Source organism: Anolis sagrei, chromosome X (genome assembly GCF_037176765.1).
Source record: "Anolis sagrei isolate rAnoSag1 chromosome X, rAnoSag1.mat, whole genome shotgun sequence".
In the NCBI taxonomy this organism is placed as follows: domain Eukaryota; kingdom Metazoa; phylum Chordata; class Lepidosauria; order Squamata; family Dactyloidae; genus Anolis; species Anolis sagrei.
The window spans coordinates 90135126-90152748 of NC_090034.1; the positions used below are offsets into that span (position 1 = coordinate 90135126).

The window sequence follows — 17623 nt, forward strand, 5'->3', positions numbered from 1 at the left end:
ATTGGGGCCTTCATCCTCCCCTTTAGCTCAATGACAACCAAGCAACACTTTTCCCCGCCCCCTTTTGATTGACAGGGCCGCTCAGCCACTCCCACCCCCGGTTCGCCTCCGATTAGAATGGATCGCCCGCAGAGAAAGAATTCCACCCAGAGACCCGCCCCTTCTTTTCCTTTTGAGTGACAAGTAGAGGAGCCAGTCGTGCGCCCAGAGCAAGCTCGTTGGCATCTCCGATTGGCTGCTGGACGGGTTCGAGGCCTAAGTGACTCCTCCCTTGATGGTGGGTCTTTAAACAAGCAGGTAGGTGGGTCTGTCTGTCTGTCTGGGTCTGGGATTGTCTTTTGGGGGGCGGGCGTTGGCCTCAGGGGGCGCTCAATGGATGGGGAGGGGGAGAAGGAGATGGACTGCTGGGCCTCAAGGCTCCTTTTCCGCAGAGGGAGTGGCGGTGCCCGTTTTGCCCTTCACCCAAGAGCATCACCCCCCCCCCCCCCCCATTTTTCTTCCCTGGCCCTTTTGCTTGAGGAATAAAGGCACCCTTGGAAAAGGTTAATAAGAGAGGTGTGAGAAGGTAGGAATTCCACATATACAACATGCCCTTGCTCTTTTTTTTTTTTTTGGACATTCCATATAGAAATAATGTGATGGCATTGGTATCCCATTTGGGGAGGAAGGAAGGACATAGATTGGCAATACATGGCTGCCTGGCTTCTGCTGGAAGGGCTCTAGCAATGGGAAAGGGCCTCATCCCATTGTCAGACTGTCCTGTTCTCAAAGAAGATGTGTCTTAGTTCCAACCAAAGCCTGTTGTTCATTCGTTCAGTCGTCTCTGACTCTTCGTGACCTCATGGACCAGCCCATGCCAGAGCTCCCTGTCGGCCGTCACCACCCCCAGCTCCTTCAAGGTCAGTCCAGTCACTTCAAGGATGCCATCCATCCATCTTGTCCTTGGTCGGCCCCTCTTCCTTTTGCCTTCCAATTTCCCCAGCATAATTGTCTTCTCCAGGCTTTGCTGTCTCCTCATGATGTGGCCAAAGTACTTCAGCTTTGTCTCTAGTATCCTTCCCTCCAATGAGCAGCCGGGCTTGATTTCCTGGAGGATGGACTGGTTGGATCTTCTCGCAGTCCAAGGCACTCTCAGAATTTTCCTCCAACACCACAGCTCAAAAGCATGGATCTTCCTTCGCTCAGCCTTCCCTAAGGTCCAGCTCTCACATCCATAGGTTACTACAGGGAATACCATGGCTTTGACTAGGCGGATCTTTGTTGCCAGTCTGATGTCTCTACACTTTACTATTTTATCGAGACTGGACATTGCTCTCCTCCCAAGAAGTAAGCGTCTTCTGATTTCCTGGCCACAGTCTGCATCTGTAGTAATCTTTGCGCCTAGAAATACAAAGTCTGTCACGGCCTCCACGTTTTCTCCCTCTATTTTCCAGTTGTCAGTCATTCTTGTTGCCATAATCTTGTTTTTTTTTATGTTTAGCTGTAGCCCAGCTTTTGCGCTTTCTTCTTTCACCTTGATTAGAAGGCTCCTCAGCTCCTCCTCGCTTTCGGCCATCAGAGTGGTGTCATCTGCATATCTGAGGTTGTTAATGTTTCTTACAGCAATTTCCACCCCAGCTTTGCATTCCTCAAGCCCCGCACATCGCATGATGTGTTCCGCATACAAGTTAAAAAGGTTGGGTGAGAGTATGCAGCCTTGCCGTACGCCTTTCCCAATCTTGAACCAGTCTGTTGTTCCGTGGTCAGTTCTGACTGTTGCTACTTGGTCCTTGTACAGATTCCTCAGGAGAGAGACAAGGTGGCTTGGGATGTCCATCCCACCACGAACTTGCCACAATTTATTATGATCCACACAGTCAAAGGCTTTAGAATAGTCAATGAAGCAGAAATAGATGTTTTTCTGAAACTCCCTGCCTTTCTCCATTATCCAGCGGATATTGGCAATCTGGTCTCTCGTTCCTCTGCCTTTTCTAAACCCAGCTTGAACATCTGGCAACTCTCGCTCCATGTATTGCTGGAGTCTTCCTTGCAGGATCTTGAGCAAAGCCTAGCCTGCTATTATTTATTTCCAACATTTGTACCCCGTCCTTCTCAACCCCCGAAGAGGGACTCAGGGCAGCTTACATCGGCAACAATTTGATGCCAACGCATACAGAATACCTTCGACAATACATACACAATATATCACAACATTACACATTAAAGGAATGGGAACACGTCTGGATGACCAAATTAAGATATACAAGAGCCACTAACATAGTTGAAGGCTGGTACAAAATATTCTACTGCTGGTATCTAACTCCTCTTCAATTAGCAAAATTTTTATAAAAAAAATATAACAACCAATGTTGGAAATGTGGTAGGGAAGTCGGCACTCACTTTCACTTATGGTAGAGCTGTAAAACAATCAAGAAATATTCATATATCAACAATACACAAAATAATATATTTTGTGTATTCATATATCAACAATACACAAAATAATATATCAACAATACACAAACATACTCAAAAAATTATTAAGGTGAAATTTGACATGAAACCGGAATACTATCTATTGAATATAACCAATTTTGAACTAGGAAAAAATGATGAAAAGATTTTGTTTTATTTGACGGCAGCGGCAAGAATAATAGTAGTCCAGAAATGGAAAGCAAAAGATCATCCTTTAATTGAAGACTGGCTAGAAAAAATAATAGAATATATGAATATGGATAAATTATCGTGTTTATTGGAAAATACAAACAAAAGGTGCCAAACCAATTGGGAACCACTAAGAAGATATTTGCAGGAAGAAAGGAAGTTACAAATTTAATTATCTAAAAATGGTTAAAGAGGGGGGGAAACACACACACACTGCTAGTTAGTAAATCACATAGGAGGAACTATTTGAAAGATCCCTGCAGATTGAACTGGAAGTACTTTTAAGCTTTATCCCCCTCCACACCTTCCCCCCATTAATTTCCCTCTTTTCCCTTTTTTTCTTTTTCTCTTTTCTCTTTTTCTTCTTTCTTCTCTTCCTGCTTTTCTATCAACCCAATTGTTCCCCCTCTTTTAATGTAATTTGAAAATGATGGAATTGGTGGAATAAAAACAATTAATAATAATAATAATAATAATAATAAAATTACACATTAAATAAAACCATTAAGTTAAAATCCATTTAAAAACATTATTAGCAGCCATGTAGCCAAATCCAATCCAATTCAGCGTCCAAAGACTTTATTTATTTATTTTATTCATTTACCGCATTTATATACTGCCTTTCTCAGCCAGAGGCAACTCAAGGCAGTTCACAGCAGCAATTGAATGCCATGACAAATATCAAGATACAGTTAAAACAATTATAAAAACAATTCAACATTTAAAATGTAATATAATAAGAAAATATATCTTTAAAAACAAGATCCTTGGCGACTCCTTACTAAAATCGTTGTCAGTCATTCCATATATTCGTTTACGTCCAGTAGAAAAAGCTTGCTCAAAGAGCCAGGTTTTAACAATTTTGCAGAATGTTAGAAGGGAGGGAGCCAATCTTATATCCCTGGGGAGGGCGTTCCATAGCCGAGGGGCCACCACTGAGAAGGCCCTGTCTCGTCCCCACCAAACACATCTGCGAGGAAGGTGGGATCGAGAGCAGGGTCTCCCCAGATGATCTTAAAATCTTAGATGGTTCATAAGGAGAGATATGTTTGGATAGGTAAGCTGGACCGGAACTTTGTCAGAGCCTGTCCATTGTCAGTTCATGTAAACGTTGTAATCACTATCAAACCTGCTCCCCAAATGCCTGGCCCCTTGATTTCAGCTTCTTCCTGAAGGAGAGGAAGGATGGAGCTGACATAATCTCACTGGGGAGGGTATTCCACAGGCAAGGGGACACCACTGAGAAGGTCCTGTCTCGTCCCCGCCAAACGCATTTGCAAAGAAGGCGGGACCGAGAGCAGGGCCTCCCTGGATGATCTTAAAGTCCGAGGTGGGACGTAGAGGGAGATACATTTGAACAAGTAAGCTGGGCCGGAACCATATAGGGCTTTATAGGTTAAGACCAGACCTTTGAATTGTGCTCAGAAATAGACCAGCAGCCACTGAAGCTGGCACAACAGAGGGTGGTGTACTCCCTGTATGTCGCTCCTGTAAGTAATCTGGCTCCCGCCTGTTGGACTAGTTGGAGTATCCGAACAGTCTTCAAAGGCAACCCCGCATAGAGTGCATTGCAGTAATCTGTTCGTGATGCTATGACTTGATCCCATCAGATTCTGGCCCCATTCACACCACCATATAATCCAGTTTTTGAATGCAGATGAACTGGATTGTATATGGCAGTGTATATCAGACATGGACCAACTTGAGCCTTCTAGGTGTTTTGGACTTCAACTCCCACCATTCCTAAAAGCCTTAGGCCCTTCTCTTTCCCCCCTCAGCTGCTTAAGCCAGTTCAAAGCAATTCACCTACATTCAGAAACTACATTATATGGCAGTGTATATCCACCGTCTTGCACTCTGTTTCACTCTGACTTGATATTCTGCGTTATGTGGCTGTGTGGAAGGGTACATATCAACTACCATGTCAGGCTACACAGAGAAGCCATTGAAAAACACAAGCATGTGGACAATTTAAACAGAAAGGAGAAAACCATGAAAATGAACAAAATCTGGCTACCAGTATTTAAAAAACTCTAAAATCAGGACAGTAAATAAAGAGCAATATTCAAAAAGAAGGGAAATTCCAGATAACACCTCCCAACAAAGGCTCCCCCAAGCAGCAAGCAGCCAGGCTTTGAAGCTGCAAGGACATTAAATGCTAATCACCATGGTCAATTGCAACATTCACACCTGCTTCAAACAGACAAGAGTTCTTTCTCTCACCGTGGATATTCCACAGAAATATAAACCTCACTTGCCTAGTTTCCAACAGACCTCAAAAACTTCTGAGCATGCCGGCCATAGATGCAGATGAAATGTCAGGAGAGAATACTTCTGGAACATGGTCATACAGCCCGGAAAACTCACAGCAACCCATCAGTGTCATGGTTTGATCCAGCTGCGCATCCAGGGTTTTAAAATCACTTATTAGAAACATCAGTATCCTTTTGGTTTAATTGAGAGGATAATGTTGATTTAGAAGGCATCTGTGGTCTTAACTTCCAGAAAATGGGTATATATGAAAGATTGTTTTCTGGATTTAACACTAGTCTTTGTAAAATCAACTTTTCCCCCTATAGGAAACATTCCTATGAGCTTGGAAACTGCCTCTTCAGAATCCTCTACTGCATGAATGGAAAGATGTAGATATTTTCTGGCTGTGCAGACACCTGGTTTTGAAGGCTTGTACAGATGGTGTATGGAACTGGGTCAGATGCATCAGAGAACCTCGACTCGCATCACATTTACATTTCCTTCCCTTGCATATGGGTCACTGGTGCTCGGACTCCTGTGAGCCTTTCCTCTGGTGCATAAACGTCTACTGAAATACATCTTCCGGTTTTCTTTGACAACAATGAGGCGTGATAGGCCACAAGAGCGGGCTGCCAGCTGGCCGGCGGAGCACATCAAGGTGCTTCTTGCCCTCTGGACTGAGGCAGCGGTCACTCATGATCTGAGCTCTCATGGGAGAAACCGTGCTGTCTATGATGGCATTTCTCAACGCCTTGCGGAAATGGGCATTTATCGAACTGGGGACCAGTGCCGAGAGAAAATGAAAGGCCTGAAAGTGGCCTATCGCAAAGCTAAAGAAAATAACTTAGTGGGGCGGCCACCCATCAAGTGTCCATTCTATGATGAGATTGACCAGATAATGACACAGTATATAAATTGCAGGCCAGGTTTTCCTTCAGAGGTCGGTGAGGGGTCCAGCATCAGTGCAGACAGACAGGAAGTCCTCTCTCTATCTGAGCCCTGGGGAGCCCAGTCCAGCATCTCTGAGCGTTGGGGTCCTCAAGCTTCTGGGCACTGGTTACCACCGACTGCTGCCTCTGAAAGTCAAGGGACTGATGAATTCAGCTTCGTCCAGGCAGAGTCTCAGGATGCCTTTAGTGAGATCCAAGTCATTCCAGTTCAGGTGAAGGAAGAGGAATCAGAAGATGAAATATCACCTGAGCTTGGTAAGCACCCTTCTTCATTTTGCCTACGTTTATGTCAACAGGGCCTCTTGGTGGTGCAGCAGGTTAAACCGCTGAGCTGCTGCTGAGCTTGCTGACCAAAAGGTTGGCAGTTCAAATCTAGGGAGCAGGGTGAGCTCCCACTGTTAGCCCCAGCTTCCGCCAACCTAGCAGTTCGAAAACATGCAAATGTGAGTAGATCAAAAGGTACCGCCATGGCAGGAAGGTAATGGCACTCCATGCAGTTATGCCAGCCACATGATCTTGGAGGTGTCTACGGACAACACCAGCTCTTCGGCTTAGAAATGGAGATGAGCACCACTCCCAAAGTCAGATTCGCCTAGACTTAATGTCAAGGAGAAACCTTTACCTTTACCTGTGTCAACAGAACCACTGCTGAAAGAAAGATCAGAAGGGCTGATGTACTGAGTTCTTCTCATTCTGAAATAATTGTTGTGTTTGAACATTTTCAAAACTCCCGAGCTGCATTTCCCAATATTTCAGTTACCATATATATCTCAAGCACTGGATCCTCCCCAGGTCTGCTGAGAAAACTCCCTAAATATCTTGAAGGTCAGATATTTTTGTCCCAACCTCAATCCTTTTGTCCAAATTCTTAATGCCTTTCACAAAATCTGTTTTCATTGTCTGATAATCACAGTCCTAACATGTTGGCCTTGCTTGAAAAAAATTTCTACCCAAAGAAGAAGGCATCTTCTATACATCAGTAGCCTTTAATCCTTTGCACAAAAATCTAATTGTGAAGCCCATCCACTCACTTCCTTGCTTAAGCATTCTGATTTAGAACAGTACATATCCACCCAAAAACTTTACTATTCTTAAACAATAGGGAACTAGTTTCCCTCAACTGTTATTTTGCAAATCGCCTGATGGAAAAGGTAAAGGAAAAGGTTTCCCCTTGACAGTAAGTCTAGTCGAGTCCGACTCTGGGGGTGGTGCTTATTTTAATTTCTAAGCCGAAGAGCAGGTGTTGTCGATAAACACCTCCAAGGTCATGTGGCCGGCATGATTGCATCCCTGTTACCTTCCTGTTGGAGCAGTACCTATTGATCTATTCACATTTGCATTTTTTCGAACTGCTAGGTTGGCAGAAGCTGGGGTTAACAGCGGGAGCTCACCCCTGGATTCGAACCGCCAACCTTTTAGTCAGCAAGTTCGGCAATTCAGTGGTTTAACCCGCTGTGCCACTGGGGGCTGATAATCTATCATAAATTTTGATCTACTTTGTGACTTCCTTGGCTATGTAGATGAAATCAACAACATCAATATACCTTATAAAAGTAATTCTAAAGACAAAATCACCCCTGCCCAATATGTACTAATATATAATTGCAACAAAAAGCTACCAACAGTCCATTATGCTCTCTTACTTGAATTCTGATGTGATTTTAATTTTTGAGGAACATGCCAGGTTGCTTTCCCTGACGTCTGAATCAACTGTCAGTTCATATAGATCAGACTAGGAGCCCCCGGTGGCACAATGGGTTAAACTCTTGTGTTGGCAGGACGGCTGACCGAAAGGTTGATGGTTCGAATCCGGGGAGCGGGGTCAGCTCCTGTCTGTCAGCTCCAGCTTCCCATGCGATGGCATGATAGAAGCCTCCCACAGGATGGTAAAATATCCAGATGTCCCCTGGGTAATGTCCTTGTAGACGGCCAATTCTCTCACACCAGAAGCAACTTGCAGTTTCTCAAGTCGCTCCTGACATGAAAAAAAGTCACCTGTAGGTATTGTTATGTAAAATCCTTCATTGATCTGTTTGCCTTCTGAACTTTATAAATACCATATTTCTTCCATTGTAAGATTTATTTATTTACAGTATTTATATTCTGCCCTTCTCACCCCTCAGGGGTCTCAGGGCGGATTACAGTGCAGATACATGGCAAAAATTCAATGCCATAGACACACAACATATATAGACAGACACTCAGAGGCTATTTAACATTCCAGCTTCTGACCACCAGGGGAGCTGTCGCTTCCTCATTCTTTGCATACTTCCTGGAGATTTTATGGCTTCGTAAATCAGTTAAATTAGCCTCCCCACAGAGTGGTACCTAATTTTTCCTACTTGACAGATGCAACTGTCTTTCGGGCTGCAAAGGTTGACAGCAAGCTACACAATTTTGGTCGGGAGCTCACTCCGACCCTGGCTGACTTCGAACTCATGACTTTTTGGTCAGTAATGATCTTAATGCAGCTGACTCCCAGCCAGCTGCACCACAGTCCCGGTAAGATGCTCCTGACACACACACACACAAATTAAATCCAACTTGTCTGCTGAGTTCTTATTTGATACCTTTTGTGTACCATCACTTACCTTATTCTGACTACTCACTGTGTTTTCATTGCCTTCCTTATAGATGCCTCCTCTCCGATAGTGATAGAACCTGCACCAAGACATCTCATCTCTATGCTTGATCAACGCCCCCATCTTCGAACCCGGAAGCAAAAAGCTCAGGGGGATGGGCAGTCCAGCTACCAAAGGGGACAGCCCCAGAAATATGGCCATTCACATCAGCTGGAGCTGCAGAAAATGCAGAGACAGGTTGCTAGTCAGGCAGAGGAGAAGCAAAGTTTAGCAGAGTTCATTCAGCACGATAAAGACATGCGCCGTGAGGATAGAGAGTTCCAAGCCCAGCTCTTTGAGAAGCTTTTCCAGAAACAAACTGAGCTTATCCAAGCCCTCACTCAGCGACCTCCTCCCAGTCCTACCTCTACTGCCTGCACCAATGTTCTGCAAACCTACCAGGTGCCTGCAAAGGCTGGAGCAGGAACAACAACAACTCCAGGTCCTGGCTCACAGCTACAGGCCTTACTAGAACAGATAGTGCAAGCTGAAGGATCAGGGAAGGCCTTGACTAGACTTGCAGTGAAGGAAGCACTAGGAGGAACAGTGAAGGTGCCCCCCGACGTGCAGTACTGGACTGCTGAAGAGATACTGAGGTGGCTACTGTCTCAGCAGTCTCCTGGAGACCAATGCCAAGAATTGCCAACAGGCTCGAGGCAGTTTCCTGGTGCAGGGCACATAGGAACAATTGGGAAAAGTGATAATCCAGAGGCACATCTCTCTGTTATGAATCCATTACATGAGTCTTACCAAAATCCAGCGCTGGAAAAGAAAGACCAACTTCACAGCAAAGCCCAGCAACTCTGTGGCACTAAAACATTAGAAACAGACGCAGACTTAGAGACCCAACGCCACAGTTTCAGGCAGTTCCGCTACCAGGATGCAGAGGGACCTCAAGAGGTCTACAGGGGCTTGTGGCGCCTTTCCCACCAATGGCTACGGCCAGAGGTTCATACCAAAGAGCAGATCATGGAACTTCTGGTTGTGGAGCAGTTTTTGAACATTCTCCCGGAGGAGATTCAGACCTTGGTTCGTGAATGTCAGCCGGAAAATGGCAAGGAGGCTGTGGCTCTAGCAGAAAGGTTCCAGCTTCACTTTGAGTCAAAGAGGCAGCGGGATCGGGTAAGATCACTGTCAAAGGAATTTGTCTGGAAGTAGGTGGGAGGAAATATGAAACCAGAAATCTTTCTGTTTGACCAAAACACTCCCTGTTACCTTCCCATTGTAGAATATACGACATCTAATCACCTCTCAACAAAAGATTGCCCCAGGCACTGCCAGGCCATCAAATGCTAATCAAGGTGGTCAGTTGAAACATTCACACCTAGCTCCAGCAGACAAGAGTTCTTTGTCCCACCCTGGTCATTCCACAGATATATAAACCCATTTTCCTAGTTCCAACAGACCTTACTACCTCTGAGGATGCTTGCCATAGATGCAGGTGAAACGTCAGGAGAGAATGCCTCTAGAACATTGCCATATAGCCCAAAAAAACGTACAACAACCCAGTGATTCCAGCCATGAAAGCCTTCGACAATACTCTAGGTGTATTTACACTGCAGAATTAATGCAGTTTGATACCACGTTAACTGCCATGGCTCAATGCTATGGAATCATGGGAATTGTAGTTTTATAGTCTTTAGCCTTCTCTGCCAAAGAGTGCAAGTATTTTCACCCAACTACAACTGCCAAGATTCCATAGCATTGATCCATGGCCGTTAAAGTGGTGATAAACTGCATATTTATTTATTTATTTATTTCAAACATTTCTAACCCGCCCTTCTCAACCTCCGAGGGGCGACTCAGGGAGGCTTCCATCAGCAGCAATTCGATGCCACAAGATGAAACACTATAACAAATAAAACATCAATTTAAAACAGTGAATAAACATCAAGATGAAACAGATTAATATCCCATTGAAACATTGTCAACAATTCATATAGCCAATTCCAGTCTAATCCAAAGTGCTGTCATGCTTGCTGTCCAAAGGCCTGGTCCCAGAACCATGATTTAACCTTCTTCCTAAAAGGAAGGAGGGAAGACGCCGACCTGATCTCGCTGGGGAGTGAGTTCCATAGGCGTGGGGCCACTGCCAAGAAGGCCCTGTCCCTCATCCCTGCCAAGCGCACTTGTGACGCTGGTGAGACCAAGAGCAGGGCTTCCCTGGACGCTCTTAAACTGCGAGGCGAGATGTAGAGGGAGATGCGTTTGGACAGGTAAGCTGGGCTGGAACCATATAGAGCTTTATAGGTCAGGACTAGCACATTTAATTGTGCTTGGAAATGAACCAGTGGCTCTCAGTCTGTAGGTCCTCAGATGTTTAGGCCTTCAACTCCCAGTTTATCAACTAAGAGCTGGTAAACTGGCTGGGATTTCTGGGAGTTGTAGGCCAAAATACCTGGGGACCCACAAGTTGGGAACCACTAGTATAGATGCACCTTCTTGTCTTCTTGTTAAAAGATTCAAAGGGGTCTTTCCAGGTCACTTATAATGAGCTGATTTGGAATTTCTGATCCCTAATGACAAAAAATAGGTTTGGATCACATCTTCTGCATTTTTGATGCATGCAGAAGGGGTGAGCAAAGTGCAGCTCTCCAGGTGTTGTCGGTTAGAAGCTTTCATCACCCCTAACCAGACTAACCATTAGTGAGGTGTGCTAGGAGTTTCAGTCCAACCACATTTGTGTTGGGCGACTGGGTTTCTTAACAAAAGACTCTCTTCATAAATGCACAGCAGAGTAACTTATTAGCAGCAGCGTGACCCAGTACCAGTAATCCAAAGTGATAAAGAAACAACAACTCACAGACCAATGTTATCTCTTCCACAGGAGGCTTTTCTTTAGAGCAAAATAATATGGTTGCACTATTTACAAAAACAAGGTTTCCATAACACAAAGTTCAACCTTCACAGTGGAGCTTCACACATGAGGCCTTCCTATAATGAGGTCTACCTAACACTCTGAGGCCTTTCTCCCACGGAGATCTATTCTCCCACTGAGGTTTACCTCAAACTGGTGGCTACTAAGCTATAGGAACACCTGTTTATATAGAACAGTTTTTTTTGCTGAATCATTGCATTCATTTAATTTTCAGTTCTTGACTCACATTTTTGTAATTAAAAATACCTAGCTAATTTTCAATATTTCTGACAATTTGATCTGCTCTTCACACATTTCTGCTGAAAAGGGGAGCTGCAAGCACTGAATACAGGTGTGTTGTTCTTATGGTTCTAGACACGAATGGCATCTGATGACATAGTAACAGATCCCTCCCATGAAGAACTGGATGAGAATCAGAGACAATCCTGCATCAAAGACAATCAAGAGAAGCCTAGGAGGGTTGACTCTCATGGTAAGGATTTGTTTGTTCGACTGCGTTAAGGGTTTAATTTGATAGATGAGACCTCATCCTTGATCTTTTCAGGTTCACTTGCTGTAGTCTTCATTTGGAAAGCGGATGCAATTATTCCCGTGAACTTCAGTTTTTCATCTACTCAGGTCTGGTTTTATCTTCAAGCCATACAGTCTCTAAATTGAATTATATGATACCATTATCTCCTTTGTGCTCTTCATACTATGAGGGACTAATTTCTCAGGTGAATATGGACATGGAGCCCACGGTGGCACAGTGGGTTAAACCACTGAGCTGCTAAGCTTATTGACCAAAAGGTTGCAGGTTCCAATCCATGGAACGGGGTGAGCTGCCGCTGTTAGTCCCAGCTTCTGCCAACCTAGCAGTTCAAAAACATGCAATGTGAGGAGGTCAATAGGTACCGCTCCAGCAGGAAGGTAACGGCGCTCCATGCAGTCATGCCGGCCACATGACCTTGGAGGTGTCTACGGACAACGCCAGCTCTTTGGCTTAGAAATGGAGATGAGCACCACACCCCAGAGTCAGACATGACTAGACTTAATGTCAGAGGGAAACCTTTACCTCTATTATGGACATGAATGCAAAGGGATCTTGTATCTCTGAGAATGTGAGGATGATGTTTGTAGTATAATCTTTCATAGGTTGGGCCTGTTTCATTAACTGCCACTTGGATGTTGGTGGTTCGGCCAATCATGTCTGTTTAGGAAATGAGAAATTATTTTATATGGAGCCTCAAATTATTTTATGTTGTCCTCTTTGCACTGGGATGACTGGAACTATTGTGGGATCAGAGCATAGAAAGCACATATTAAGAGGGCTGTAATGTAAATAATTTGTTTTACAATTTTAAGATGAAAAAAAGATCATTAAACATCTTTTATGCTCGATTTGTATCTTCAAAAAGGTGGTAGGTAAGAAAGTGGAGCACGGGTGGTGCAGCAGGTTAAACTGCTGAGCTGCTGAACTTGCTGACCAAAAGGTCAGTGGTCCGATTCTGGGGAGCGGGGTGAGCTCCCACTGTTAGCCCCAGCTTTTGCCAACCTAGCAGTTTGAAAACATGCAAATGTGAGTAGATCAATAGGTACCGCTCTGGCAGGAAGGTAATGGCGCTCCATGTAGTCGGCCACATGACCTTGAAGCCGTCTATGGACGCCGGCTCTTCGGCTTAGAAGTGGAGAAGAGCACCACCCCTCAGAGTCAGACACCACTAGACTTAATGTCAAGGGTGGAGTTGTGCTATATCTGTGGGCCAGGGACCCAGATCTTCTGATTCCTAGCCTTGGGGCCTTAACTACATGCCCATCTGTTATTTTTGTATCTTGGCAGGTCTCTCAAGATAAACTTATTCTCCATCTTCAGGTACAGAAACTCACCTTCGGCTGAGGAAGAGGCCAAAACCAGGTCCAAGGGAACGGATTGTACCCAAACAGGAGGAAGAACACGAAGAGGCAGCGACAAAGCAAAGGAAGCTGATTAATAACGTAGAGGGGCCGGAGACAATGGATGCGGGTGAAAAAATAAAGCAAATGCCACGTTATGTGCCAGGAAAGCAAGGTGGGAAGGCAAAAGCTCGGGGGAGATCTGTTCCAGGATGTCATGCTTCTGTCACTGGAGAGAGTCAGATTGAAGGAGGAGCCAAAACAGATGGAAGTGGCAGAGTTTCAGAAGCTCTGAATGGAATACTCTTGCCTAAGCCATTGAACGAGCAGAAGGGACCAGCTGAGCTTGGGCCTTCTCGGTTGGTTTTTGACAAGGTTGGTTCCCAACGTGGAAATGATGGCCACATGTCTCCTGAGGTTGATGGACCATCACTCAGTGGCAGCATTGACATTTTACTGGATTCTCCCTGGAGTGGAAATGGCAGTGGTGACATAACACATGATGGCCCATCTGATCCCAGCATGCTACCATCTTGTGCCAGATGCACCATGTTGAAGGCTGAGTTGGATACTGTACGTGAAGAGCTCAGACGAACGCAAGGTATCTACTGTATTCATCACATAATAGTCACAATTTAAACTCCTTTTGTTGCAGACGGCCAATTCTCTCACACCAGAAGCGACTTGCAGTTTCTCAAGTCGGTCCTGACACGAAAAAAAAAATCCTAAAACATTGTGAGGTATTTGCCATGTGAACAATGGCAATGCTAAGTGACTCAGCTTGAGATCTAATGTAAAATAAGAAACAATCAAAGATGAGTGAGATCACTGAGATGATTTGAAAAAAGCTTTGCAAAGATGTGGGTCCTAAACAAGGATGTGAAAGAAAATAGGCAGATGGGAGGCAAAGATAAACAAACTGTTCTAAATGCAGAAAGCAGCATAGTACAAGATGCAGGAAAAATATGAACACAGGCCAATAACCAAAATAGAATTGTGGAATGATGTGACAAGTCCATAGTCTGTGTAGAACTCACCTTCAGGGTGAGAAGGACGGGGTATAAATATAGAAAATAAATACATAAATAATAAATAGAGCTAGAGAGTTACAAATTTAGTCCATAACACCAGTTATTGTTTAGGCAATGTTAAGGCCTTTGCCATCCTCTGAGGCTGAAAGATTGTTACTTGCCGAAGATCACTCTGGCCCCTTCTGCACTGCCAAATAAAATCCAGATGATCTGCTTTGAACTTGATTATATGGCAGTGTAGACTCATATAATCCAGTTCAAAGCAGATAATGTGGGTTATGTGGCCCTGAACTATATGCCCTGGTGGCACAGTGGGTTAAACTGCTAAGCTGCAGAATTTGTTGGTCGATAGTTCGAATCTGTGGATGGGGTGAGCTCCTGCTGTTAGCCCCAGCTTCTGCCAACCTGGCTGTTCAAAAACATGCAAATGTGAGTAGATCAATAGGTATCACTTCGTCGAGAAGGTAGCAGCACTCCATGCAGTCATGCTGGTCACATGACTTAGCAGGTGTCTATGGACAACACTGGTTCTTCGGCTTAGAAATGGAGAGGAGCACCACCCCCCAGAGTCGGACACAACTAGACTTAATGTCAAGGGGAAAACTTTACCTTATGGCAGTGTAGAAGTGGCCTCTGTGGGTTCCTATGGCTGATTGGGTGATTCAAAACCTGGTGCCCAGAGTCTTACTGCCAAACTTAAATCACAGTGACTCAACCCCCCCCCCCCCCAAAAAAAAACCCAAAACCTACTGCAACAATATAAAGGGGAGTATGCAGGAACTGGGGTAAATGTAAGGATCATACAAAGATTAGTAACTTAATTAAGATGGCAGGATGTAAGAATCTGAGTATTTGAGCAGCACCCTAAATAAGTTTGTTTTGACATTTATGTAGCTTCCACACTGTATGGGCTGAGTGGAACAGCTTTACAAGATTTGTCAGAAGCCCTTGGTACTGTTGTGCACATTCTCAGCAACAGGAAATCCCTGCCCAACACTAGTGCGTCCCAGAATGTCACTGAAATTCCCAGTAGGCCAGGATGGCGAGACAGAAATGTAAGTACTTATTTTTTCTCTACCCCTGTGCATAAAGAAAACTGTTCCCTCTGTGTTATTCAGCGATGACTTTTCCTTTTTCAAAAACAGGAAAATTGTCATGTTTCTTCACATTGCAGGCTGGCAAAAGGAGAGAGTACAAAATTAAGGATATATACTTGGTTTGCCACTTTTAGTGACAGAATCTACAACTTCTGCCTCGTTCCAGAGAAGCTGTCTATATAAGAGCTGGTAGTGTGGAATTTTTCAGACCTTGTGAATGACCTGATAACGAACCCAGTTTTCTCTTGGGTTCTCATAGTGATTAGGAGCTTGTGGTCATCTTGATATTGTTGCATTACAAGTCGGAATATTGTGTCCAATTCTGGGCACCACAATTCAAGAGAGATATTGACAAGCTGGAATGTGTCCAGAGGAGGGCAACTAAAATGATCAAAGGTCTGAAGAACAAGCCCTATGAGGAGCGGCTTAAGGAGCTGGGCATATTTAGCCTGAAGAAGAGAAGGCTGAGAGGAGATATGATAGCCATAATAAATATGTGAGAGGAAGCCACAGGGAGGAGGGAGCAAGCTTGTTTTCTGCTTCCCTGGAGACTAGGATGCGGAACAATGGCTTCAAACTACAAGAAAGGAGATTCCATCTGAACATGAGGAAGAACTTCCTGACTGTGAGAGCTGTTCAGCAGTGGAACTCCCTGCCCCCGAGTGTGGTGGAAGCTCCTTCTTTGGAAGCTTTTAAACAGAGGCTGGATGTCCATCTGTCAGGGGTGATTTGAATGCAATATTCCTGCTTCTTGGCAGGGGGTTGGACTGGATGGCCCATGAGGTCTCTTCCAACTCTATGATTCTATGATAAGTCCCTGTATCCTTCACAGTTGGCTATGCTGGGTAGATGATAGTTGTAGTCCAACTTCTGGAAGCCCACATGTTATCAATAGTTGAGGACGAAGGCTCTAGATCAGTGGTTCCCAACCTTTGGGTCTTCAGGTGTTTTGGACTTCGGCTCCCACAGTTCCTCACAGCTGGTAAGCTGGCTGGGAATTCTGGGAGTTGAAGTCCAAAACACCTGGAGGCCCAAAGGTTGGGAACCACTGCTCTGGATCTTTACTATAATTAATAAGCACTATTGGGCTATTTAAACTGTTTGGCTTCTGCAGTGGGTATAGGAAGACATTTCTTTTGGGAACAAGTCCAGGATAAAGTTGGATTCCCAAGAAAATATTCCAGTTTGCAGATGAGAAAACTGGCTGTGTTTAAACAACATGCTAAACCATCTGTTGCGGTTAACTTTAACTGTGGTTTGTGAAAAACAACCCAGTGTGAAACCAACAAGTGCATGAAAGCAAAAGTCGAAGGAAATGCTTCTGAACTCTTTCCCACAGCTGCACCAGAGAAGGAAAGTGGAGTGAATGTATGAACAAAGTCTCACTGCATCTCATTCCAAGCCAGCATGATTTTATGGGGCAAATCACAGAATACTTGCTGTTGATTACTTATGTGGGACTGAAGGAACCTATTTAAACATTAGAGAATTGCTGGAAAGGATGTTTGCATCTAGAAAACATTTTAACTGTGTTTCCTTTTATTTATTTATTTTGTCTTCACTCCCTAAATAGAACAAAGTATATACAAAATTCTTGCATGTTTACTAATTTTTTAAACATAGATTTTATTATTCCAAAAAAGGGGGGAAATGTTTTGTTATTATACATGGAAAGTGGGAGAACAATCGGGAGATAACAAAGTAAGAAACATAGAGGGAAGAGAGAGAAAAAGAGAAAGAAAAAAAAGGAAAAAAGGTACCTTGACTTCCATTCTGAGCTGCTGCATATCTCATTTACATTCTTCGTAGATCCAAATATCCGTATGTATTTCTAATAGATACTGTAAACAAGAGCCCATAATTAGCAAAAAATATTTATAATCCTTTTGTTTACTAATTTTTTTTGTCCTCTCTTTAGCACTTCTGAGACATCACACAGGCTGAACATAGACCAGCATCAATAAATTCAGCAGCAATATCGACAACATTAGGATGAGGACTTAATTTTTAAAAGAAGGAAACTGCTCTCAGTTCCTAGTTGTTTGAGACTTACAACTTACCCTTGCTACGTTGATCCCCTCCCCATCCTGATAGTGCATCATGTCAATTGTTCAGATTCCAATGGACTCCGGAGCGGATGCTCTTTTGCCCAATGTATGAGAAATGTTGATTATTACCTTGTATTTTTAAACCAACCCTACATTTTGTTTGTTTTTTATACAGTAGTAGCTGTTTCTTCCCTTTCCTGCTTGGGTCTAAATAAAGCTACTGGGAATGA

The 17623-nt window shown here is 44.0% G+C and overlaps 1 protein-coding gene across 1 annotated transcript; it reads left to right on the forward strand.

Moving 5' to 3' along the window:
- Nucleotides 1-198: 198 nt before the first annotated feature.
- Nucleotides 199-17623, forward strand: LOC132780233 (uncharacterized). The gene is made up of 7 exons (XM_060783824.2): nucleotides 199-297; nucleotides 5223-6101; nucleotides 8481-9589; nucleotides 11700-11817; nucleotides 13198-13818; nucleotides 15143-15303; nucleotides 17264-17623. Exons 2-7 carry the CDS (start codon nucleotides 5498-5500, stop codon nucleotides 17270-17272), a joined length of 2622 nt encoding a protein of 873 aa, XP_060639807.2. The 5' UTR covers nucleotides 199-297; nucleotides 5223-5497; the 3' UTR covers nucleotides 17273-17623.